The following is a 25,752-nucleotide window of genomic DNA, read 5'->3' as shown; positions in this document are numbered from 1 at the left end:
TAGAATACAACATAAAAAAAACACACAAATGTTTCCTCTGCCTGTTGGTGGCCCTAGTCTTCATATTAATATAGGTGTTTTAGTCTAGTATACCTGCCTTATAACCAATGCCATTCCCTGAGGCACTATATAGAGCTAATCTTAACCGTAATCTTATGGCTCAGTGTCAGATGCTATATAGAGTTTACCCACATCACCACAGCAACTGTGTGGGATGGCTGTCACCACAACCCACATGGTTAGCCTGGAGTTTTGACATTTCAGTAATTGCCAGTGTCACAACCTTTAAAAATTGTAGACAACTGCCACCCAGGCCATATGGCTACTAAATAAAGAAGCTATTGTCCCCTAAAGCTGTGATGGGTATTGAGGTGACAAAAGAGCTTCTGTCAAAGACATGGTCACTGAGAAAATGATGTGAAGAGCTTGACTATTAAAAGATGATGTGTATTAGCAAATTATCGTTGCACCCTTATAACATGCTGGGGTGGAAACCAGAGGAAGCATATGATCTGGTACTTGACTTCAGGGTATCAATATAAAAGAATAAAAGATGTACTATTAAAACTAGATAACTTATTTATCTCTTCAGCAAATACTTACTAAATGCCTATTATGTGCCCCTCATTATTTTTTTTAGGTGCTGGAGCTATAGCTGTAAACAAAACAGACAAAAATACCTGCCTTAATGGAGCTTACATTCCTGTTAGAGGAAGATAGAGTAAAACAAAATAAGTAAGTTACACTATATTAGATGATGATAATTGCTAAGAGAAAGATAAATTAAGGAAGCAGGATTTAGAACATTAGAGAGAGCACAATTTAAATAGGGTAGTCAGGGACTTCCCTGGTGGTCCAGTGGTAAAGAATCAGCCTTCCAATGTGGGCGAGGCAGGTTCGATCCCTGGTCAGGGGACTAAGATCCCAAATGCCACGGGGCAACTAAGCCTGCGCACCACAACTACTGAGCTCGCGCGCCTCAATGAGAGAGCCCGCATGCCGCAAACTACAGAGCCCACGCGCCCTGGAGCCTGCGCACCACGACTAGAGAGAGAAAACACGCTTACTGCAACTAGAGAGAAGCCCACGTGCCACAATGAAGAGACCACGCTGCAATGAAAGATCCGGAACGCCTCAACGAAGACCCCACGTGCCACAACTAAGACCTGACACAGCCAAAAAAAAAAAAGAAAAAGAAAATAAATAAATAAATATTTTAAAAATAAATAGGGTAGTCAGGCACAATCTTACTGAGAAAGTGACTTGTGTAAATGTCAGGAGGAGATGAGGGAGCTACATGGGGGCAACAGGTAGACACAGGGGAAGATGATTCCAGGAGTAGGAAACCACAGGTACAAAGTCCAGAAAGGGTCATGAGCTGCCATATTTGAGAAAGTCGTTGGAAGGCCAGTATGGCTGGAGCAAAGTAAGTTCGGAAAAACTAGTAGATGATGGCAGAGGTAACAGAGGGTGAGATCTTGTAGAGTCTTATTGACATTGCACTGACCGTGGCTTTTACTCTAGTGAAACATGAAACCATTAGAGGATTTGGGCAAAGGAAGGACTTGTACTGGCTTTTCTTTAAGATCACTTTGGCTGTCATGTTAAGAATAGATGGTAGGTGTGGGCAAAAAAGCAATCAAGGAGACAATTAGAAGGCTATCATGGGACTTCCCTGGTGGCACAGTCGTTAAGAATCCGCCTGCCAGTGCAGGGAACACGGGTTCGATCCCTGGTCTGGGAAGATCCCACATGCCATGGAGCAACTAAGCCCATGCGCCACAACTACTGAGCCTGCGCTCTAGAGCCTGCGAGCCACAACTACTGCTCCCACATGCCACAAGTACTGAAGCCCATGCACCTAGAGCCCGTGCTCTGCAACAAGAGAAGCCACCGCAATGAGAAGCCCATGCACGGCAAAGAAGAGTAGCCCCCACTCGCTGCAACTAGAAAAAGCCCGCACACAGCAACAAAGACCCAACGCAGCCAAAAATAAATAAATTAAAAAAAAAAAAAGGAGGCGGCTATCGCAGTAATAAGATGAGAGATGATGCCTTGGATCCGCACAGTAGCAGTGGAAGCAGTGGGTATTTTTAATTAGTGAAAGTCAAGCAGAGGGAACCTCCATTTACTGAGTTCTTCTCTATGCCAGGCCCTTGAACTGCAGGGACATTCAAGTACAGTTCTATCATTTATTCTTCATATAATTCTATTGGGTAGTAGTAGCATAGCTATTTTGTTCAGTAGGAAACTAAAGCCTGGGGAGGTTCACTAGTTTTTCCAAGACAGGGTGCACCACAAGTACTGAATTCAGTCTGACTCCAGAGTCCACACTCTGCTTACCCTGCCACAAGGCCTTTCAGGTTTAAAGCATTGGGGGAAAGTGTGACTCAATTAGTAAGAGTCATGGTAGTCTATGGATAGGAGAAATCAGCACAGATCAGGGTATCCAAGGATAACTGGAAGGGACAGCTTGGATGTGATATGGGTAAGTGGAGAGGAGGGGTCGAGCCAAAAGAATAGCCTGAGCAAACGAGAAAGCAGTGCTGGAGTAGAAGAGTCCGTTATGAAGAGGGCTTCTACTTGTTTAGGGACAATAATGAGTCATTAGGGGATGCATCTGTTTCCATGGTGACTCCCACTAAGCTGTTGCTTCCAAAATATTTACTGATTAATTCAAGGCTTCATGACTATCAGAGCAGTTATTAAATATGACCTAAGTCGAACATGATTTCTTTTCAAGAAATAAAGTATTGATACAAATTCAGGGCATTTATTAAACTCCTATTACAGCTTCTTTATTAAATTATCATTTTTTTGAACACCCATTAAGCAAGATCATGAGCTAGTTCAAGGGTTGTAAGAGAGGGTGCAAAGATTAGCTAGTGGTTGATCTCTTCCTTCAGGTATATTATAATTTATCTGGGGATACCTTTAAAATAAGGTTATATATGTTAAGTAGAAAATGAGTGAAATGGGTCTTAAGAGCTCTAGGCTCATTAGAGAGGGTAGAGAATGCTTGTGTCTGGGGACATTAGGGCTTAATGATATGGTTAGCATTTGAGTTGAGTCCTGAAGTTTGGTTGGGCTGTGAGAGGGAGAGTTTGAGGCAGAGTATTCCAAGTTTAGAAGACTAGAAAAATTGGAGAATGGAGTTGAGAAAATACAAGGCCTGTTCAGGTGATGGAGGGTAAACTTGTTCAACCAGAGTGGAAGTGTCATATGTCACAACAGATAAGCCTGGAAATGAAAGTGGGGAAAGATTTCTTAAGGATCGCATATGCTAGGCCATGATATGGGGAATTTTCTTCTACATATTAAGTAATTTATGAATAATTTTGAGCCAGAAAATTATATAATCAAAAATCACGTTTAGAAAGGTTAATCTGACAGTATCATTTGGAGTTTATTGGATGAAATAGAGGTTAGTATTGGATGTGAGCAAGAAATAAACTTTTATTGCATTAAGCTACTGGGAATTTGAGGGTGTAACAGCATCTACTGTCGGATGACAGAAGAATGGCATAACCTTGGTGATCCTCTGCAGGGTTGAGGGGTGGGAGAGGAGTCAAGGGTGACTTCAAGATTTCAATTATAGGTTATTGAGAAATTTCGTTAATAGGGGAAATAGAAAAGGGGCATAGAGTGGGTAAAGAAGATGAGTTTCACTCAAAATATTTCAAGTTTGAAGTTACACAGGTAGAAATATGTAAAGACGAATAAGAGAAGTGGAACTGGTGCCTTAGTGACGTGCAGTGCTAATGAAGAACCCCTGGAGCAAAATTACTAAGTCAGTAGAAAATTAGAAACCTGGATGAAAGCACGAAGAACTCAAAGCTAGAAGCCAATGACAACTGTCCTTAATATCTATGTTTCAGACAGTAACTGCAGGAAGAGCAGGGACCATGAGAGACCTAAAAAAGTTTCACAAAGAAATATGAGGTAAATTTATATATTGATGAATATGACAAATGTGCTTAAAATGATTCTTGAGTGGTGGATTTACATAAATGGAAAGTTAAGACATCACAGTAGAGGGGCAAGCTTTGGCATTTGACAGGCTAGATTTATATCCTGGCTCTGCCACTTAATAGCTTTGCTACACAAGTTGCTGAAACTCTCTTTCCTCACTTTCTTTGGATGTAAGTTTGGGGTGATAGTAAATGCCTACTTGATAGAGGTCTTATGAGAAGAACATCGACTAGTACCTATGAAGCACTTAACGGTGTCTTAGTCAGTTCAGGCTACCATAACAAAATAGAGTAGACTGGGATGTTTAAGCCCAACTGAGATCAGGGTGCCAGTATGGTTGGATTGCGGTGAGGACCTCTTCCTGGCTTGCAGACAGCCACTTCCTCACATGGCAGAGAGAAGGAGAGCAAGCTCTCTGGTGGCTCTTCTTATAAGGACTCTAATCCCATGATGAGGGCCCCACCCTCGGATCTCATAGGCCCCATCCCAAATACGCCCCAAAGGCCCTATCCTAAATATCAATACACTGGCAGCTAGGACTTCAACATGTGAATTTTGAGGGGACACAATTCAGTCCATAGCACATAGTCTCCAGCATTCAGTACAATTCAATAAACCGTATCATTATTAGCATTTTTCTTCTGCACAATATTTTTCTCTAGCAATTTCGTAGAGCTAAGAATCTCAACACTTCAGGATAAATAAAAGCATGTGATCCTAAGAAAGAATTCAGCCAAAATTCACACTGTATGAAAAATGCAACTCAAACAATTGTAAGTCACAAACCTCTACAGGGCACAGTAGAGAGAAACACAAGAGGTTTGTGCATTTATAAACCATGTGCAAACTCTTGCTTCCACAAATGTTAAAATGTTTTCCACATTCTGCTTGAATTGGCATATGTTACATCTAGAAAATTCTAGCAAAATATAAAAACAATATTCAAGGGTGCTTTATGGTTAGGACATTTTAACTAACATATAGTAAATTGCTTCAAAGGGGGGGAATGTTTTTTAAACCCTGGATAACTAGCTGTAATTGGACACCATGTTGGAGATTTGGACAACAAAATTGGTGTTTGAACTGACCGTCTCAGAAGCACATGGCAAATTTTCTTTCCTAGGAGTTCCCTTGATGCCTGGAATTTTCAGTTTCCAATTGCACTTTCTCTGTTGTTATTTTTCCTTCCTTCCATGTCTCTCAGTTTCTTTGGATAAGGTAAAGAAGTAGGCATGGACCAGGGTTTCCTTTTATGCTCTAAGGCAGTATTTAATTAAACCTCAATTAGTGATGAGAGAGAAGAAAATTCATCTGGTGATTCTTTCTCTAAACTGAATTAGCTGGTTCAAATGGTCACAGGTAACTGGAGAACGTTCTCCATTGTGAAATCAGCTTCCACAGTGCAAGGCATCTGCTATCCTGGTGAGGAATTGTGAATTAAATTTGATGTCTGCATTCTCTTTGTCAAATAATTCAGCTCTGGAAATCTTTTGGTCCATGGTTCTACTTCAATATAAAATTCAATAATTTGCCTCTGTTGGAGTGTAGGCACCCATATAAACCCATAGAATACTGGATAAAGTTAAACGAGTAATTATCATAAAAATTAACAGTAGAATTGGAATTCAAATAATTAGTAAGTAGCTGCCCAGCTGATAACAGGTTGCTTTTCCAAACAAGAATTGGACTTATGTCAGGATCTGGGTTGTAATCACTGGAAACCAATGTTAGCTTGGCTCTCTTAAGTAAAATAAATAAATTATAAATAAATACTATTATTTGGAAGAATATTGTGGCCTCCCAGGATCTACTGGTAGCTGGAGGACTAAGTTTGGAAACTTGGACCAGCTCCCAAGGGCCATGAAGCAAGAAACTCAGCTTTTAGCAATTTGGCCAGAGTATAACTGCACTTGGACCCACTCCGCTCACTTCACTGTAAATAAATACTGGCCATCCTTTGATTTACTTCACTTTCTCCAGATTCCTGGGAAGGAGCTTCCAATTCACTGAGCCTGGGTCACATTCCTATTACCTGGCAACCAGGGCATGGAGAATGCAGGAAGATAAGGCTACTTCAATTTCCCTAATGAAAGGAATATACAGCCTTCTAGAATCTAAGTACAATGAGGAGTTCATCAATATTAGGAAGGGATTTGGATTCTAGGCAGCCGAATAGTGAAGATTACTATACCTTAATTCAATAACAGGAAATGATATAAGTGGTCTCATTACCATCATCATTATCATAATTAGCATTTAATAAGCAGTTATTTGCTTGCTAGGCTCTATCTCATTTTATGCTCCCAACAATCTTATGAGACAGCTACTCTTAGTGTCCTTTTATTGAAAATGGAAGAAAAAATACTTAGTGAGGTTAAATGACTTGCCCAAGATTACACACATAGTAAGTAGTAAAGCAGTCTCAAACTATAGGCTGTGTAACTCCAAATAAGCTAAACCATGTGCACACACGTGGAATTGACTTCCCTGCTTCCACTAGTCAATTTTATAGATTATTAAATACACTAGGTGCTTAACAAATACTTGCTGAAAACTCAGCTAGAACAGCTCTGATATATAGCTGGTGCTCAATAAATACCTGTTGAACGAATAAAGGAATGTATTTTACATGTTTACTAAAAGACCAGGTGTCAAGAGACAGGTGTCCCCTCCCTTCCATAGTTCCCCGCCAGCATGCAGCTCTGAGCCTTGTGCTGAGTTGGTGATCCCATGAACCAAAGGGACTGAAGTCCAGGTTATAATGAAATCAAGGCATATTCATAATGGTACAGTAAACTGTATTTAAGCAGTTGCTTATCTCTATTACTTCTAATACACGGTAATATCTTAGAAAATGGCTTTTTTAGATAAGAGATTGTATACAGTTGAAATGTCTTTGTGAATCCTTTAATGTTTTAACTCCATGGTTTTCCACTCTGCTTTTAAAAAAGTGGATCAATCCTGGAGACTAAGCAGAGAAGAATATTTCAGACACTGCGCAGAGACATCTATGGATGGGCCACAGTTAACATATCCAAGGACAGGTCTCACCTTGACCTCCAGCAATAATTAGACTTAAGAAGCAGGAATTCTTTTCAAAGGACAATAAAGTCTCAGTTCTGAATTGCTTCACTGTAGATAGTTATCAGGCCAGAATGAGCCAGCTCACAGATTTCTTTGGAGAACTGGTATAACTTTGTTCTCAGATCTATAGATTATAAAATAATAATACTAATTTATTAGAATTGTAAAACAGTTCATGGTTTCCTCTTGCTCATTCATTCACTTGCTCTCTCTTGATCCTCAGATATTATTATTGTTGTTGTTATTTTACAGATGAGCAAACTAAGGCTCAAAGAGACTTCCTGGCTTGCCCAGGCAAGGACATATAACTGACAAATAAAGAGCTAAAGTTTGAATCTATGTTCTTTTAATTATATTGTGCTGCCTTCTGTAAATGCAAAACAAACCCATGGGACACAGAACCAAACAAGTAATTATTATAAAAATGAACAGCTGAATTGGAATTCAAATACAGTAATTAGTAAGTGGTTGTCCAGTTGCTAACATTGAGCCACCACTGAATCCAATATGGAACTTTGCAGAATGATGGAAAACAAGAAAAATCAGTCTCTCACTGAGTAGTCTCAAGGAGATTTAGTCTAGTGCTTCCCATGTTTTTGGGTTTTGACTTCAACACACTGTACTAGATACCAATCCATTGGAAAAGACCTAGGGTGTGTTGTATCTGTCTGGTGCTCTGATGGCATGTCTGGTGACATGACGGCATGGAGTTAAGTTGGGACTGAGTCTAGAAGATAAGAAAGTTAATACTTCAAAGAATGGTTTCTTATATTATACCCCTCCATGATTCTCTATGTTAATACAGTGCTAAAGTGTCTGAAAAATGTTCAGTCCAGATACTAGCAGTGCTTTACAATTTGATGTGTTTTCAATCTATTAGTCCTTAGAAAAATTGTTTCATGTCTGCGAACCTCAGTTTCCTTAAAAAAAAAAAAAAGAGAGAGACTAATGTTAACATTAGTTAACATATCCAAGTAGTAGCAGCTACTTACAGAGCTTTTGTAATGGCTAAATTAGAACAACAGTAATTTCTCAATAAATATTGCCCATTACTATTAATCAGAATCTTTTACATATAACTTCTCATTTATTTGCTCAAGTGCTATCCTCAGAAGTTAGTAAGGATGATTACTCTCATTTTCAAGTGAAGGAAACTGACATTTACAAAAGTAACCTTGTTGTGTTTATTAAAAGGGGAGATACTGGTGCAGAAAGGTCAGTCTGTAGAGCCAGATCAAACTGAGTTTGAAATCCTGCTTTACTCAGTTTTAGCTTTCTGTTACTGGGCATTTTATTTTAACTCTTTGAGCTCAAATTTTCTCATCTAAACAAAGGCAGAAATTAATGCTTAGCTTTTATGTTTGCTGTGAGGGTTAAATAAGGTAACGAATGTCAAGCACATAGCGTCTAGCATGTGTGGGATACCTTCTTCTTCCATCTCTTCTCCGTTAATGACTGCCTTTGAATAATTCAAAATAAAATGGTTTATAGAAAATAATCATTGTCATGGTCGAAAGCGACATTATTGTGATTGTAAAGTAACATCTATAATAAAGAAGCTAGTACAAGTGACACAGTAACTAGCACAGTCAGAAGAAGGTGCTTCATAAATACCTTTTGATAAAAATGATCCAATGTCTCATTTTATACAAATCCTTCTACCCTTCAAGTCTCTTGTATTAGACATGATAATTAATCTTCCATGTGTACAATTTGCAAACTCTGCATCTTGTGGCTGAATTATTTGCAGGTTCATACACTGCAATGTAATTCTTTTTTTCAATTTTCTACTTCAATTATAGTGCTTACTATATGAGATAGGGTTTTCATTTAGCATGCTTGTTATATTTAATTAGAAGTAAAAGGTTTAATGGAACTTAAATTTTTAGCATCACTTATTTTCAGAAGCATAAACTCTGGAACATTTTGTGAATAAAATATACAGTAATTCTCAAATTTTCAAAGGTACGGAGTGCTAATTTTACAAATATCTTAGACTAATCTAGTGACTTCTTGTATTAAATTGTACTAGGTATACAACAACAGCAATAGTTTCCTATGTAGTACCGTTATGGAGTCTTGACTTCTACATGTATTGTCTCTAATTGTCACAACTCTACAAGAAGGTATTATTTTCTTTATTTTCCAAATGAGGAAGCCCTGGAAAAAGAATTATCGAATTCTACCTGAGAAACTCTAGCAAGGCTTCACAGTAAAGTGACCATTAAACCATGTTTTAAAATATGATAGGAAGCTCATCATATAGAGATGGGAAAGCCAAGTCTCCAGGAAATATTATGAAACACGATTAAAATGAAAAAGAATAGTGGTGAAGATGGACCAATGGGTAGAGCCAAATAAGAAAGGTCTGACCTAGGAGTCTGGTCTTAGTATAGGAAGGAGAGTGGAATGCTATGGCTTTTTGCCACATACTTTTTTTTAATAATATCATTACCACCAGCCTTCATATCCCTGTGGAATTCTTCCTTCATTTACATACCATATGGAAGTTCCTCAAAATACTGTAACGTGAATGAAAGAGATATGCTATCTGAAATAACATATCCATCAGAGGGCTGCCAACCGGCTGTTCATGGTGAATCATTTAAATTTAAAATTTGGTGTTCTGCACATAGAAGTGTACAATCTCTGTTGAGTTTCTGTAACTCCCTGAAGACACGTCTTCTTTCTGCAGATGCTGCCTTCATTTGCATTTCAATATGAGCATTTAGGGGGTCAACTGCCTGTATTTCAGGCACAGTTTAAATTGGAGTAGCTACGGATATTACAAACTTGTGTCTCTCTAGGCTTATGGCTACAGCTCTGGGTTCCCAGTGTTGCCATGCTTCCTAACACAGAAGAGCCCACATACAGTGTTGGGGAAAAGGCTGAATGATTTATATGATGTCATCAGTTTCTTTAACCCTTTTGTAGTCTGTTCCTTCCAGCTTGACATCACTAGTCTCTGTCCAAGCCCTACATCACCTAACCAGTTTTTTATTTTACTAATCTTAACCTATGTTCCCAAGAAGCTACCTGCATCTGCATCTTCATTATAACATTCATTTCTCTGTCTGGATCACTATACAGTAAGTCTATTCGTATTCATCCATCATTCATATGACCCACCAATATATTAGTGACAATATTGACCATTGTCCTGGGTGCTGGAAATACAATATATGCAAGATCAATGTGGGCCCAATCTGCATGAAGCTGATGGTCTATTCTGAACTAATCCCTGAATCTCATGATATGTTTAGAGGCTTTTGCAGAAAAGAGGTGCTTAGTAAATGTGAAATGAAGGAATGGATTGCTCACTCTATGCCACTGTGTTAGGAACTGTGGAGGATACAGTATAAACAAGACAGTTTTAGTCTTCAGGATGCTCATACTCTGTGGTGGGCACACACAAGCACATAGATAATTCTAATGCATGGCAGAAAGCATTACGTGTCATAATAGAGGTATAAGCACATTTCTGCATAAGCACATGTAATGGCAGAAGATTAATTCTGGCTTGGGGGATGCTCTGCCCTTCTGTCACAGCAGGAAACAAATTATTGTCTTATCCACTGAGCATAAATGGAATCCGTCTGCCAGATGCATAAGGAATGAGTAGATTTGAAAAATAAATGAGGGTGGGGAGAATTTGTTTCACTGCAGTTTTTTTCATTGCAATGTTACAATATGTTATCCAATGGACTCTTGTAGATTTATAATCTCCTTCCCTTGAATCTCTTTCCTTACATCCTCCTTCCCTTTACTATCTTTCCCCTACTGGTGGGTAGAAAGGAAGTAATGAAGACAATCCCAAAGTATTTCAGTATCTAGTATAAGGGCTAACACAAGGAACTAACTTGGGATTTTTTTTTTAATAAATTGTTGCTGGTTTCATTGCTCTATGGTCATAAGTTCATTTGCTGAAAACAATGTTAAATCATGGTTTCCTTTGCCTCCCATATGAAAACAGCACTAGTCCAAGAGTTTGGACACAAAGGGTCTGAGGCCAGCTGCCACTAACCAAACGTAAGACTTGAGGGAAGTACTTTTCCCTCTCTTGGCCTTATTTTCCTCCATTGAGTTTATTGGACCAGATTATGAGGTCCCAATCTCCAATGAGTACAGAGCCAAAGAAATGATGTAAAACACAGAAGTAGGTCAGCATTTGCCATGTGAGAATCTGAAGCCAGTATTGTGATATCTTCTGATCTTTCCAAGAGAGCCTAAAAAGCTAGATTTTTATGTGAAATTTCCATAAAATGGTACTTAGGCCAAACAAAACATAACTAAAGGCCAAATTCAGCCCAAGAGATTGCTTTCTGCAGCTTCTAGAACTAGATGCTTTCTAAAGTCCCTTGTATCTCAGACATTCTCTGATTCTCCATTAAGACAGTCTGATCTCCCTTTGTTTAACAGCTACTTCAAAGTTCCGGCTCCCCAGATGAATTAAAGAACGTGTTTTGAGTGCTGTAAAATTATATTGTAATCACATATTGAAGGATTTCAGTTTCTGCTTATCCCTTTGGAGCCTTCTGATTTGATTAAACAATAGTAAAATTAGGATTGAATGTTAAGTGTTCTAAATCAGGGAATCCAGTTTTGAGGAAAGAAACAAAGAGGGAACAGCCATCCTTCCCTGCTTCCATTTCCTCTCTCCAGGCTGCTGTGGGGCAGATCCAGCCTGAGAGCAGCTGGCAAGTTTGGCCTGGCACAAATCCTCATGCCTACAGTGGGCCTGGCCTTTAGTAGACCCTAAAAAATAATCCTTGAACAAAGTAAATAACTGCTAAATGAAGTCTAGTTCTTTTGTGCATTAACATGCCAAATAATTAACATGCCCTCTCTTTCCTACCACTTAGTAGATGAGAAAAGAGGGCTGGATAAAATGAGCCATTTCAATATGTGCACTCAGGACTTTAAAACTTGCCTAATAAGGTGAAACTCCTTGGGCCCATCACAAACTTCTATCACTGAGCCAGTCCCTTATAGGCTGAGTGTTTCTGAGGATAGAGATACCATGTTACTCATGTTGGTATTACCAGCATCCAGCAGAATGTCTGACATACAGTAAGGACTCAATAAATGTCTGTTTAATCAGTAACTTAATTAATCTCTGAATGAGTCAACAAATAAATTACCTAATGAGCCAGAATTTCTCTCTAGGGCCTAAGCAGCAAGAACAAAGGAACTGAATATAATTCTGAGTTCTATTAAGACAGCTAAAGAAAGGCTGTGTCAACCAAAGGAGAGTAGACAGATTGGAAATGTAGACAGAAGATCAGTAAAAGGTGGTGGGACTCTTACAGCACCCCCCAAGTAATCAAAGACAGTCCCTTTACTCCAGGTGTCCTCTTATGATTCTAGATATTTCAAATGTAATGTTATCTTATAGAGAACATTGATCTTTAAAAAATGGGAAATCAGCCTGGTTTGCTTTAGGCGACAAGTTCATAGCTGCCTTCTGTGGGCTGTGGTCCCATTGTCAGTGCAGTTTTCAAAGCCTTTGCGGATCTATCAGAGTTTACTGCACGTGTGCCCCCCCCACTGAGTGGTAAGTCTTGGACTTAGGCAGTGTTCTATCCTGTAGTTCACTTCTCAAAACTCTGGTGTGCTAAGTAGGGTCAAATCCATGGCTGCACAACTCACTGGGGAGCCCAGGAGTTCATATTCAATTTTGTGTGATCATTTTCTTGAGCTCCCCCCTCTCCATGGTCTCCCTGACACTTTTCAGCTCCTAGCCTCTCCCATCCCCTTCTTGGTCCTCTGGGCAAAAATCTAGGCTTTAGTTTCTACCTCTGCCTCACACATCCTATTCCCCAACTAGACTGCCATGGGAGCCAAGTGGGGGGAGGCTAGAGAGAGGAAAAAAGCAATCGGGAGTTTCCCCATACTTTTGGGACAGTTCCTTTGGTCACAGACAAGGGTTTCCACCCTGAATTATAGGCGCTTGCACAGCCACCATGGTCTTTGCCACACCATCTCTGCAGGGCTGCCCGGGGGCTTGCATAGGAAAACGAACAAATAAAAAACAAACATGGAATTTCCCCCACTCTCTCTGACTTGTAGGGTGCCCCTTTTCCAGTCTTCAGACCAGAAAGGACAGCATCTCATAGAGCTCTTTCTGTCTGGTGCACAGTTCCAAGTTTTGGGCTGCCTTCGAGTCTAGGCCTGGAGACTCTGGAGGAGAAGATCCAAGAATCTCACGCATGGCTCAGTGGTGTTTTCAAGTCTGGTTTCCTTCCCCAGTCCACTTGTTACCACTTACTTTTCAGAATCCTCAGAAAGCTGCTCCAATCATTCCACTCGGGGTTTTCAGCTGCATTCCGTGGGAGAAATATGGCGGAGAGTGCTTACTCCATCTTGATTAGACCAGAATTTTTCGCATGAAGTTTGATTAGATGGTGAAAGCATAGAGGATGGCTTAATGGGATTGTATGGGCCACCTGGCAGATTCTGCTGTAAACTGCCATTGCTGTTTAGTTTTATTTAGTGCCATTCTACAAAGCAATGATTGCTCTAATAAACTGATTTGACAGTCTGAAGACCAGACCTGGTATTTGGTGACACCCTTTGAGACATCCTGTCACGCATCAGGCCTCATTCATATTCTTAATATATATTAATAGCGCCAATTATGTGTCAGATGCTGTGGAAGGCACAAGGGCTACCTCTGTGAATGGCACAGAATCTTTGTCCTCAGGGAGCCCACAGTATACTAGAAATCAGCCATGGGTCGCCATCAGTGCTACAAGAGGACAAAGCAGAACCTTAAGTCTAGATTAGGGACAGATGTGTAAACAGGAAATTTCTTTATAGGGTGCTTAGTATATGATAAACATCAGCACCAGTGCTATAGGAGAACAGAGCAAAACCTTAATTCTGAACTGGGGGAGGGTCATGAACAACTTCTGAGTGGAGGTGAGTCCTAGACACACACAAATTAATAAGTAGAAAATCTACAAGAAAGTATGTTCCAGATGTATGGCGGGAAATGCACAGATGCCCAGATACAGGAGAGAAGAGTTTATTACGTGGCGGTCAGAAGTTCCAAATAGCTGGTGCATAGAGTATGATGGATCAGAACAGAGAGGTAAATAGAGGGCAAGATAGGAAAAGGTCTTGAAGGTCAGGACAAAGTATTTAGGGTATAATTTGGTTATCAGTTGAATGGTTTTAATAGAAGACTAACAAAATCAGTATTGCGCTTAAGAAAGACCACTCACTGTATATCTACACTGGAAATACAAAGGTTTGAGCAGGACAAGATTGGAGGCAGTCAGATCTGTTAGGAGACTGTTGTAGTAACCCAAGCAAGAAATTGTAAGACATTCTGAAACCCGTAAAAATATATCCATACAAGGAAACACTATACAGCCAGTAAAATTAGTCTAGCATCTCTACATATTTTGAAAGAGTGATCAGGAACTCAAAAAGAAGTCTGATATCTGCGACAGATCCAGTCAGTCAGCGGGTCACGTCCGTTCTATTTTCCAAGCATGTCCTGAATCTGAACACTTCTCACCGTCTAGACTGCTATCACCCTAATCTGAGCCACCAATATCTCTTGCCTGGTCAACTGCTTTGGACGCTGACTGATCTCCCTGTTCAACATGTCAGACAGCACTTCTGATTCCACACCCACACCAACCTATTTCTCACACTCAATGTCATTCTAGTCCATCTAGTTGCTTAAAAATGAAAACCTGAACTAATCCTTGATTCTTCTTTTTCCTTAACACCTCACATCCAATCCACTAACACATCCTATTCTCCCTGCTTTCTATATATAATTAGACTCCTATCCTGGACTAAGCCACCATCAGCTCTTAGTATCCTATTTCATTATTCCCTAGGTTTTCCCACTCTCATTCTATTTTCCATCCTCAATGTAAAATTTTTTAAATGAAAACATGATCTTTCTCTGATAAAAACACTCCAAAGCCCTATATCATACAGCCCTGTCTGGTTGTCTTACCTCGGATCCTGCTTCTCTTCCCCTTACTCACTGTTTCACCCTTTCTTTTATTCCTCAAAGAACACAGTAGTTAATGTCTCTGCTTGGCAACATACTTCTTCCAGATCTTTATATTTTGAACCAAAAGAAACAAACCAGATCATTAGTAACAGAACTTGGGTCAGGGACCAAGTAACATAGATCAATTTATTTAATCAAATGCTTAAAAAGTATAAACTCATTTAATCCTTGTATAAATCTATTAGTAAGTTACTATTATTAAACCCATTTTTTCAGGCACAGAGAGGCTAACGACCTTGGCCAAAGTCACACAGCTGGTAAGTAGCAGAGCTGTGACTCTAACCTGCTGCGTTGTTCCAGAATCTTATCCTCTTTGCTCTGCTGCTGTAACACAAAGTAAGACAGCATCGTACAGATTCACCCGCTTCAGATGTGTGATTTAGGGAGGGGGTGGAGATAGACAGAGATCTAAGTCTAAAGAGATAGGAGGCACAAGAATTCCCTAAGTAGCCAGTATCTCCCCCATAGCTACAAATACCGAGTCTGTTGCATAAATTGCTTTCAAATGTGGGTACCAGACCCTGCATCCACAAAAAGATAAGCTTGTCAATTACTGACAGTCATCTTGATTTCCTTAGTTTCTTCATCTTTAGTGGAAATAGCTCCTAGCTCATTGAGTTTTATGATATTTAAGTGTTTTATAAAGTATTTATTTTGTTAGCACACATTTTAACAGAGCTCTCTTAGCTACCTGAAGGTCACAGCCCATCCATGAGCTGCTTCTTCTAATGGAGGAAAAAGACTGAAAAGTAGATGAAATGATGAAATGGTGTAAGCAGAATTCAAACTTGAATTTCACTGAATTGACCCCTGTTGCATCCTGAATGCTAAAACAGATCAAGATACCTTTCTTTAAAAACACATGCAAAAATACTGAATCACTATGCTGCACACCTGAAACTAACATAATATTGTAAATTAACTATACTTCATAAAAATAGATAGATAGATAGATAGATAGATAGATAGATAGATAGATAGCTAAAATCAGTGAAGGGGGGAAAAAACACCTGCATCAAAATGACTTAAGGAGAAATTACAAAGGTTAAACTTCCATCACTTTTCTTCTGGCAGATTTTTTTCTATTTTTTTTTTTTTTTGAATTTGCAATCATTTGGAATGTTTGGGTGACAAGGGAAAATAGTCACCAGGAACTTCCTCAAGACCCTAATGCTGCCCAAAGAGGCCAATTGTTCCCAGATGCTCAAACAACACCAAAGGACTTGGCAGGCTGTGCACAAACGCGTGTGTCATTTGGTTTTCAAGCTCTTGCTCTCGGTCAGCTTCTGGGCCCAGGTCTTAAGCAGAGCTAGTGGGCACTATTTAAGGAAACAAAAAACACAGCACTTTCCAGGAAAGATCTAATCTTGTTACTGGTTTGTTTTCCCTAACTTTATGTCTTAATCAGAGTATTTTTAAAACGTGATACAGTAATATTGTTCAGGGAGTGCATATTTCCAGTAAAAAGCAATATAGTAGCAAAAAGGACATTGATCTTGGTGTTAGAAATTCTTGTCTACTTCTGATTTTTATTATCTCTGTGACCTTGGAAAACATACTTGACCTGTCTACAACTCCACTTCTTTATCTCTACAGTGTGGATAGAGTATTGATGCACATAACTGATATATGCAGAAATTATTTTTTAAAGTGTCATACAAATACAAATTTTCATACTTGCCCCCATCCAATTCAACAAGCAGTACAGTAAGCAGGCCCCGAGCACTGTGATTTGATTTACAAATGAATAAGGCTCAATTGGCCTTTGTGCCAATTGCTGTCCCTTGTCCACAAGGCATAAAGAAAAATCAGGAAGGGAGCCTGACAGATGACGGCCAGAGAGCTCTCCTGCGCGTCACATGAGGAGAGACCTTTGGCTTGGTTTCATTCTCCAAAGTCTTAACCACAAAACACAGTGGCTAAAGGTTATTATGATTTACATTTTGGTACAGTTACTATTTTATGAAGCATCTACCTTGTGCCAGGCTCTGTGCAAGGTATGGATGGCTTTTCTATAATATTTCATTCTCACATCCCCTTTGCAAGATAAAGGTCACCATTTAAAGGTGATTAAACTGGAATTTTAGAGAATTTAAGTAACTTGTCCAAGTCACAAAGCTAGGAAGACGTCAAGCAGGAATTTAAACCTAGATCTCTCTCTTCTGCTCATTAGAGGAAAAACAAAAGAATGAGAATCAAACTATCTACTATCTTTTAATAGCCACGAAAGCACCTACTGCTGGACCTTGATAGTTGGTTAGGAGGCCGAGTTGCAGTACCTGGCTTAGGCTCAAGGTCAAACCTCTAAGCATGGCCTCAGAGGCTACTGCTGCCCAGTGAGTTTTCTGGAAATAGAATCAGTCAGGTAGAGTAACTCTGCCTCCATTTAGGGAGTTTCATGGAAGAAGGTAGAGATGGACTGACTTGGGAACTGGATGTTTCAAATTCTCCTTTCCCTAAGTATGCCCACATTTCTATAATATAGTGTGTAGGGTACCTGGCAGAGGTACAGGCAGACCTATGAGATACTGCAAGTTCGGTTCCAGACCAACACAATAAAGCAAATACTGCAATAAAGCAAGTCACACAAACTTTCAGGTTTCCCAGTGCATATAAAAGTTATGCTTATACACAGTACTGTAGTCTATTAAGTGTACAATAGCATTGTGTCTTAAAAAAGGTGTACATACCGTAATTTAAGAATTCTGTATTGCTAAAACATGGTAACCATCATCTGATCTTTCAGTGAGTCACAGCAGTAGCAGCAAAGAACACTGATCACAGATCACCATACCAAATATAATAATAATGAAAAAAGTGTGAAATTAGGATTACCTAATTAGGATTACCAAATGTGACACAGAGACATGAAGTGAGCAAATGCTACTGGGAAACTGGTGCCTATAGACTTGCTCAACACAGGGTTGTGAAAGACTTTCAATGTGTGAAAACCACGATATTCACAAAGAGCAATAAAACAAGGTATGCTTGTATAGAGAAAGTGATAGAGAGTTTGGAAGAGAAAGCTTAATTTTGGTATCTGCAACCATGGTGGACTTCATGAAGGAAGTGCTCTTGGGGCCCTGAAACATGGATAGGATTAGTGTTAGTAGGGTTAGGGAGGAAAAGAAAACAGAAGGGATAGTCTAAGTTAGAGGGGACAGTTCTTTAATTCACTCAACAAATATTTATTGAGGACCTACTATGTGCCAGGCATTGTTCTAGGAACTGTTCTAGATGGTGGTAAGGAAAAAAATAATGTCGGGAAAGGAAATAGGGAGTGCATTGGGGGAGTGGAATGGAGATGAGATTTAGACAGGATATCAGAGAAATCTCACAGAGAGGATGATATTAGAGGAAAGACCTGAATTGGGGAGGGAACAGCCCTGCACATCTCTGAGGCAGATATTCCAGGTAGAAGGAACAGCAAGTACAAGGGCCCAGAGGCAGGAGCATGCCTGGAATGCTTGAGGATCAGGGAGGGGGTCGGTGTAGCTAGAGAGGAATTATTTATTTGTTTATTTATTTATTTAACAATCCATTTTTATTAAAATACAGCTGATATACAATATTATGTTAGTTTCAGGTGTACTACCTAGTGATTCAACATTTATGTACATCAGGAAATGATTACCACAATAAGTTTAGTAACGTCTATCCCTATACAAAGTTATTACACTATTATTGGCCATATCCTTTATGCTGTATATTATATCCTCGTGGCTTATTTATTTTATATAACTGGAGGTCTGTACCTCTTAATCCCCTCTACCTATTCTGCCCAATGCCCCCACCTCTACCCTTCCCTCTGGCAACCACCCATTTGTTCTCTGTATGTATTTTGTTTTGTTTTGTTCATTTGTTTGTTTGTTTTTAGATTCTACATATAAGTGAGATCATATGGCATTTGTCTTTCTAACTTATTTCACTTAGCACGATACCCTCTACGTCCGTCCATGTTGTCGCAAATAGTAAGATTTCTTTTTTTTATGATTCAGTAATATTCCACTGTCTATATATATATACCACATCTTCTTTATCCATTTATCTATTGATGGACATTTAGGCTGCTTCCATGTCTTGGCTATTATAAATAATGCTGTAATGAACACTGGGGTGCATATATCTTTTCAAGTTAGTGTTTTTGTTTTCTTTGGGTAAGTACCCAGAAGTGAAATTGCTGAATGTATGATAGTTTTATTTTTACTTTTTTGAAGACCCTCCATACTGTTTTCCACAGTGACTGCACCAACTTACAAGCCCACCAACAATGCACAAGAGTTTCCTTTTCTCCACATCCTTGCCACCAGTTGTTATTTGATGCTAGCCATTCTGACAGGTGTGAGGTGGTATCTCATTGTGGTTTTGATTTGCATCTCCCTGATGATTAGTGATGTTGATTATTTTTTCATGTGTCTGTTGGCACTCTATCTGTACTCTTTGGGAAAATGTCCGTTGAGGTCCTCCACTGACTTTTAAATTTGACTGTTTATTTTCTTGATGTTAAGTTGTATCAGTTCTTTATATATTTTGGATAGTAACCACTCATCAGATATATTGCTTGAAAATATCTTCTCCCATTCATTTTTTCATTTTGTTACTGTTTTCCTTTTCTGTGCAAAAGCTTTTTAGTTTGATGTAGTCCCATTTACTTATTTTTGCTTTTGTTTCCCTTGCCTGAGGTGACAGATCCAAAAAACATTTCTAAGACTGATGTCAAAGAGCATACTGCCTATGTTTTCTTCTAGGGGTTTTATATTTTCAGTTCTTACATTTAAGTCTTTAATCCATTTTGAGTTTATGTTTGCATATTGTGTATGAAAGTGATCCAGTTTCAATTTTTTGCAAGTAGCTGCCCAGTTTTCTCAACACCATTTATTGAAGAGAGTATCTTTCCCCATTGTATATCCCTGCCTCCTTTGTCATAGATTGCCCATGTAAGTGTAGGTTTATTTCTGAGCTCTCTATTCTGTTTCATTGATCCATGTGTCTGTTTTTGTGCCAGTAGCATACTGTTTTGATTACTGTAGCTTTGTATGATGATTTGAAATCAGAGAGTGGGATACCTCCAGCTTTGTTCTTCTTTCTCAAGATTTCCCTAGCTATTCAGGATCTTTTGTGGTACCATACAAATTTTAGGATTATTTTTTCTAGTTGTGTGAAAAATACCATTGGTATTTTGATAGAGATTACATTGAATTTGTAGATTTCCTTCAGTAGTATGGTCATTTTAACAATATTAATTCTTCCAGTCCCTGAGGAGGGTATATCTTTCCTTTTGTTTCTGTCATCTTCAGTTTCATCAACGTCTTATAGTTTTCTGAGTACAAATCTTTTACCACTTTGGTTAGATTTCTTCCTAGTATTTTATTCTTTTTGATGTGATTTTAAATGGGATTGTTTTCTTAATTTGTATTTCTGATAATTTGTTGTTAATATATAAAAATGCAACAGATTTCTGAATACTAATTTTGTATCCTACAACTTTAATGAATTCATTTAATACTTCTAATAGATTTTTTTTTGGTGGAGTCTTTGGGGTTTTCTATGTATAGTATCATGTCATCTGCAAACAGTGAAAGTTTTACTTTTCCTTTTCCAGTTTGGATTCCTTTTATTTCTTTTTCTTATCTGATTGCTGTGGCTAGGATTTGCAATGTGATATTGAATAAAAGTGGCAAGAGTGGGCATCCTTGTCCTTTTCCTGATCTTAGAAGAAATGCTTTCAGCTTTTCACTGTTGAGTATGATGTTGGCTATGGGTTTGTCATATGTGGCCTTTATTATGTTGAGGTACATTCCCTCTACACCACTTTGTGGAGGGTTTAATGGACGTTGCCTTTTGTCAAAAGCTTTTTCTGCATCTATGGAGACAATCATATGACTTTTATTCTTCAACTTGTTAATGTGGTGTAGCACATTGATTGCTTTGTGAATACTGAACCATCCTTGCATCCGTAGGATAAACCCCACTGGATCATGGTGTATGATCCCTTTAATGTACTATTGAATTCAACTTGCTAATGTTTTGTTGAGGATTTTTGCATCTATGTTCATGAGTGATATAGGTCTGCAATTTTTTTTGTGTGGTGTCTTTATTTTTGGTATCAGGGTGATGCTGGCCTCGTAGAATGAGTTCAGAAGTGTTCCTTCTTCTTAAATTTTTTGGAATACTCTGAGAAGGATAGGTGTTAACTCTCCTTTAAATGTTTTGTAGAATTCACCTATGAAGTCATCTGATCCTGGACTTTTGTTTGTTGGGAGGTTTTTGGGTTTTTTTTAAATGACTGACTTAATTTCATTACTAGTAATTGATCTGTTCATATTTTCTACTTAGTCCTGATTTGGTCTTGGGAGACTGTATGTTTCTAGGAATTTATCCATTTCTTCTAGTTTGTCCATTTTATTACCATATAATTGTTCATAGTAATCTCTTATGATCCTTTGTATTTCTGTGGTGTCAGTTGTAACTTCTACTCATTCATATTTTATTTATTTGGGCCATTTCTCTTTTTTTCTTGATGAGTCTGGCTAAAGGTTTACCAATTTTGTTTATTTTTTTCAAAAACCAGCTCTTAGTTTCATTGATCTTTCTCATTGTTTTTCTAGTCTCTATTTATTTTCATTCTGATCTTCAATATCTTCTACTGATTTTCACTTGTTTTTATTTTCTAGTTCCTTTAGGTGTGAGGTTGGTTGTTTATTTGATATTTTTCTGTTTCCTGTGGTAGGCCTGTATCACTATAAACTTTCTTCTTAGAACTGCTTTCGCTGTGTTTCTTAGATTTTGGATCATTGTGTTTCCATTTTCACTTATTTCCAGGTTTTTTTTTTTGACTTCTTCAGTGACCCATTGGTTGTTTAGTATCATAATCTTTAGTCTCCAAGTGTTTGTATTTTTTGTAGTTTTTTTTTCTTGTAGTCAATTTCTAGTCTCATACTGATATAGTCAGAATTTTATTTATTTATTTAATAAATACTAAATTTATTACGGCTTGTTTTATGGCCTAGCCTGTGTTCTATCCTGGAGAATGTTCTATGTGCACTTGAAAAGAATGCATATTCTGTTGCTTTTGGGTGGAATATGCCATATATATCTATCTATTAAATCCATCTGGTCTAATATATCATCTAAGGCCAATAATTCCTTATGGATTTTCTGTCTGGATGATCTGTCCATTGATTTAAGTGTTAAAGCCCTCTTCTACTATTTATTGTATTACTGTCAATTTCTCCTTTTATGTTTGCTAGTATTTGCTTCATATATTTAGGTCCTCCTATTTTGTGTGCATATATATTTACAATTGTTATATCTTCCTCTTGGATTGATCCCTTTATCATTAGGTAATGTCCTTCTTTGTCTCTTGTTACAGACTTTGTTTTAAAGTCTATTTTGTCTGATATAAGTATTGCTACCCCAGCTTTCTTTTTGTTTTCATTTGCATGGAATATTTTTTTCCATCCCCTCACTTTCACTCCATGTGTGTCTTTAGATCTCAAGTGAGTCTCTTATAGGCAGTATATAGATAGGTCTTGTATTTCTATCCATTCAGTCACTCTATGTCTTTTGACTGGAGCATTTAGTCCATTTACATTTAAAGTAATTGATAGGTATTCACTTATTGCCTTTTTGTTCTTTGTTTTGGAGTTGTTTTATAGCTCTTTTTTGTCCCTTTTTACTTTTTTTCTCTCTTGTCTTATAATTTGATGACTGTTGTTAGTGTTATGTTTGGATTCCTTTCTCTTTTTTGGTTTGTATCTATTATAGGTTTTTGGTTTGTGGTTACCATGAGGTTCATATATAGCAACGTATATTTATAGATGACTATTTTAAGTTGATGATCTCATAAGTTTGAATGCATTCTAACAACCTTATGCTTTTACCACCACTACCCCTCCACCATTTTATGTTTCTGATGTCACATTTTACATCTTTTAATTTTGTGTATCCCTTAACTACATGGCAGGGAATTTGGGTTTTACTTTCAGTAACAACGGAGCCACTAGAAAGTTTGATCAGAGGAGTATCATAATCTAACTCTTATTTTAAGAGAATTTTTATGGCTATTGAATTAAAATTTGGCTGGAGTAGGTGGAGAATAGTTTAAGGCAGAAAGAAAGAGTCCAGTTAAAAGACTATCGCTGTAATCCAGACAGAAGATGATATATCTTAAACCTGGTAGAAGTAGATTTGTGTGAAACAGTTTAATTCTGGATATTCTGAAGACAGACCAAATAAGAGTTAACAAGGAATGAAGGAAAGAAAAAAGTCAAAAGTGACTCCCAAGTATTTGCCTTAACACCTGGAAGAATGGAGTTTCTAGTGGTATGAGGTGAAATGTGGAAGTTTGAATAGAGTCTGTATAGAAAAGGAAATTGTAAGATTTGGTTGGAAAGTGGCCTAGGGCCAGTGTCTAGTCCTGAGATGGAAACAAGATTTCCCATCTTATACTTATGCCGGTTTCCCTAGGAGCCTCTGTGCCTCTACAGTTTGAAAGTCATAAAAATCATGTCATCTTTGGAGAGTTCCTATTTATCTCTCTTTAAAAAACTTCTCCCCAAATGGCATGCTCTGTCCTTAGCTCAGCTGTTACCTTTACCTTATACCCATGCTCTTCCTGTATGTTTCAGTCCTCTCCATTCCTCAATCACCAGGCCTGGTAGTAGATTCCACCTCCTAAACACTCCTGTCCATAATCTTGGCCTCTACCCTCAGCAAAGCCATTTTCACCTATCACTGGGATTGTTGTATTACCACTTGATGGGTCTTCATAATTCTACTCCTATAGCCCTTTAAATCTTTCTCTAATGTACCCAGATTGATCTTTCTAAAACAGAAATCTGATCGTGCTCCTTCCTATTTTAAGCACTACAAAGGATCCCAGTGCTTATGATAAAGTATAGTGATCTTAATCTGGCCAAAGCAATCCTGCCTTCCTCTACTACTTCAGTTCTCCCCATTCTCCTGCCTCCTACCCCATGTTCCAAACATTCCAACCTTCTTAAAGTTTCCCAAACATAGTGTGCTCTACCTCATCTATGAACCTTCAAACATGCTTTCCTCCACTCTTCATCCAGCTGATACTCAGCCAGAATGCTCAGCTTCAGTGAGTTTCTTGGTCTAGTGCCCCTCCCTATTCAGTCCTGCCCTAGCACTTAGCCTGCTTAGATGCTCTTCTGTCCTCTAGACTCTAAGTAAACAAGAGCAATAATCATGTCTATCTTATTCTACATTATGTCCCACACTTCCAGCAAGTTCTGAGCAGTCAGAACTAACAGGCACTCATTCCATATTTGTTTAATCAGTAACTCATACCAAATGTTCGTTCTTTAATGAAACATTCCCAAGAGCCCTTCATTGGAAGAGACGGCTTCCTCTTTGGGCCTCCACTGAAAGGGATCACTCCCTCTTTGGGCCTCTATAGATTTTAACTACACATCTATTACAGATTTATCACCTTCTACCTTTAATGTAGTTACGTAACTTCTATTACTGAACCTGTTTCCTCTTAAGTGCAGAATCCATGTCCAGTTCATCTTTGTATTTTCCCTAGATCATCATACACAGAGCTTTATGTATACTCAGACTCCAATAAATTTTATTTAATTAATGAATGAATTAATAGGGCTTAAATATTATACTTCAGAATTTCCAAATAGGTCAGTTTATAGGGCACATATGCTTTGAGGTAGGAAATGATGGGTGATAAATCCCAATAGGTAAGTTGAGGCAAGATGGGAGGGGATCTACTTTGCTCAACTAAGACTTAATAATTTGGAAACTGGAGATTTTTTTTTTTTTTTTTTTTTTGGAACTGGAGATTTTCGGAGGATAAACCAAGGAGATATATTATCACAGCTGAATACTTGGGAGATTAATCTGTCCTTAAGATAAATCTTGTGGTACAGAAATGGAGTGCTATCCTGCATTTATCCCTAGAGTGTGGTAATAGAGGAAGTGAATCTTGGTACTGGTGAGGATTCAGCTCTGTCTTTTAGGTCTTGGGGAAAAAAATTGGGTATAGAAAACAATTATTAGGCATACTATTTTGGCACCTGTTCTTACTATTTCCTCTGGTTTTAACTCTTGATAAATTGTTCCAGTGCACTCTCAAATTATTCAGAATCCATAGAGATAGCTATAGTAGAAATAAATCTCAAAGTTAATCCCTAATTTGTTTTCCAACAGGTTCTCTGACTCTGAGAACACATCATGTTCAAGACTCCAAAATGGGATTTGTGATCAATGCGATCTATTCCATGGCCTATGGGCTCCACAACATGCAGATGTCCCTCTGTCCAGGATATGCGGGCCTCTGTGATGCCATGAAGCCAATCGATGGACGGAAACTTTTGGACTCCCTGATGAAAACCAATTTTACTGGGGTTTCTGGAGACATGATCCTATTTGATGAGAATGGAGACTCTCCAGGAAGGTACTGTTACAATTCACCTCTAGACAATAGAGCCTGATCAAGCTATCTCTTGATCCTCAGGAGCCTGTTTCTCTCCTTTGTGGTTATCTAGGCTTCCTGGCCATGTCTGGCTAGTTCTGACATCACAAAGTGAGTAAAGACAGAGAGGGGAAGCCCCATTTCCTGTGGCCAGGAAAAAATATTAATGCTCATGTCTAAAACGTGCTCTTGGAATCATCACCAC

The 25,752-nt window shown here is 38.4% G+C and overlaps 1 protein-coding gene and 1 long non-coding RNA gene across 7 annotated transcripts in view; one reads left to right on the top strand and one right to left on the bottom strand.

Annotated features, from left to right (window-relative positions):
* GRM5 (glutamate metabotropic receptor 5) overlaps positions 1 to 25,752 on the top strand; it is a 539,179-nt gene that overhangs the window by 416,167 nt on the left and 97,260 nt on the right. For all 3 annotated transcript variants that reach the window (XM_057552875.1, XM_057552874.1, XM_007168476.2), the window contains exon 5: positions 25,283 to 25,529. In XM_057552875.1, the coding sequence (XP_057408858.1) occupies positions 25,283 to 25,529 (247 nt within the window). The remainder of the gene's footprint in view (positions 1 to 25,282; positions 25,530 to 25,752) is intronic.
* The window catches only part of LOC103017033 (uncharacterized), a 251,473-nt gene that overhangs the window by 132,697 nt on the left and 93,024 nt on the right, over positions 1 to 25,752 (bottom strand). The gene's annotated exons all lie outside the window — the stretch shown is intronic.

This window comes from Balaenoptera acutorostrata, chromosome 9 (genome assembly GCF_949987535.1).
Source record: "Balaenoptera acutorostrata chromosome 9, mBalAcu1.1, whole genome shotgun sequence".
NCBI classification, from domain to species: Eukaryota; Metazoa; Chordata; class Mammalia; order Artiodactyla; family Balaenopteridae; genus Balaenoptera; species Balaenoptera acutorostrata.
This window is presented reverse-complemented; position numbering and strand designations above follow the sequence as displayed.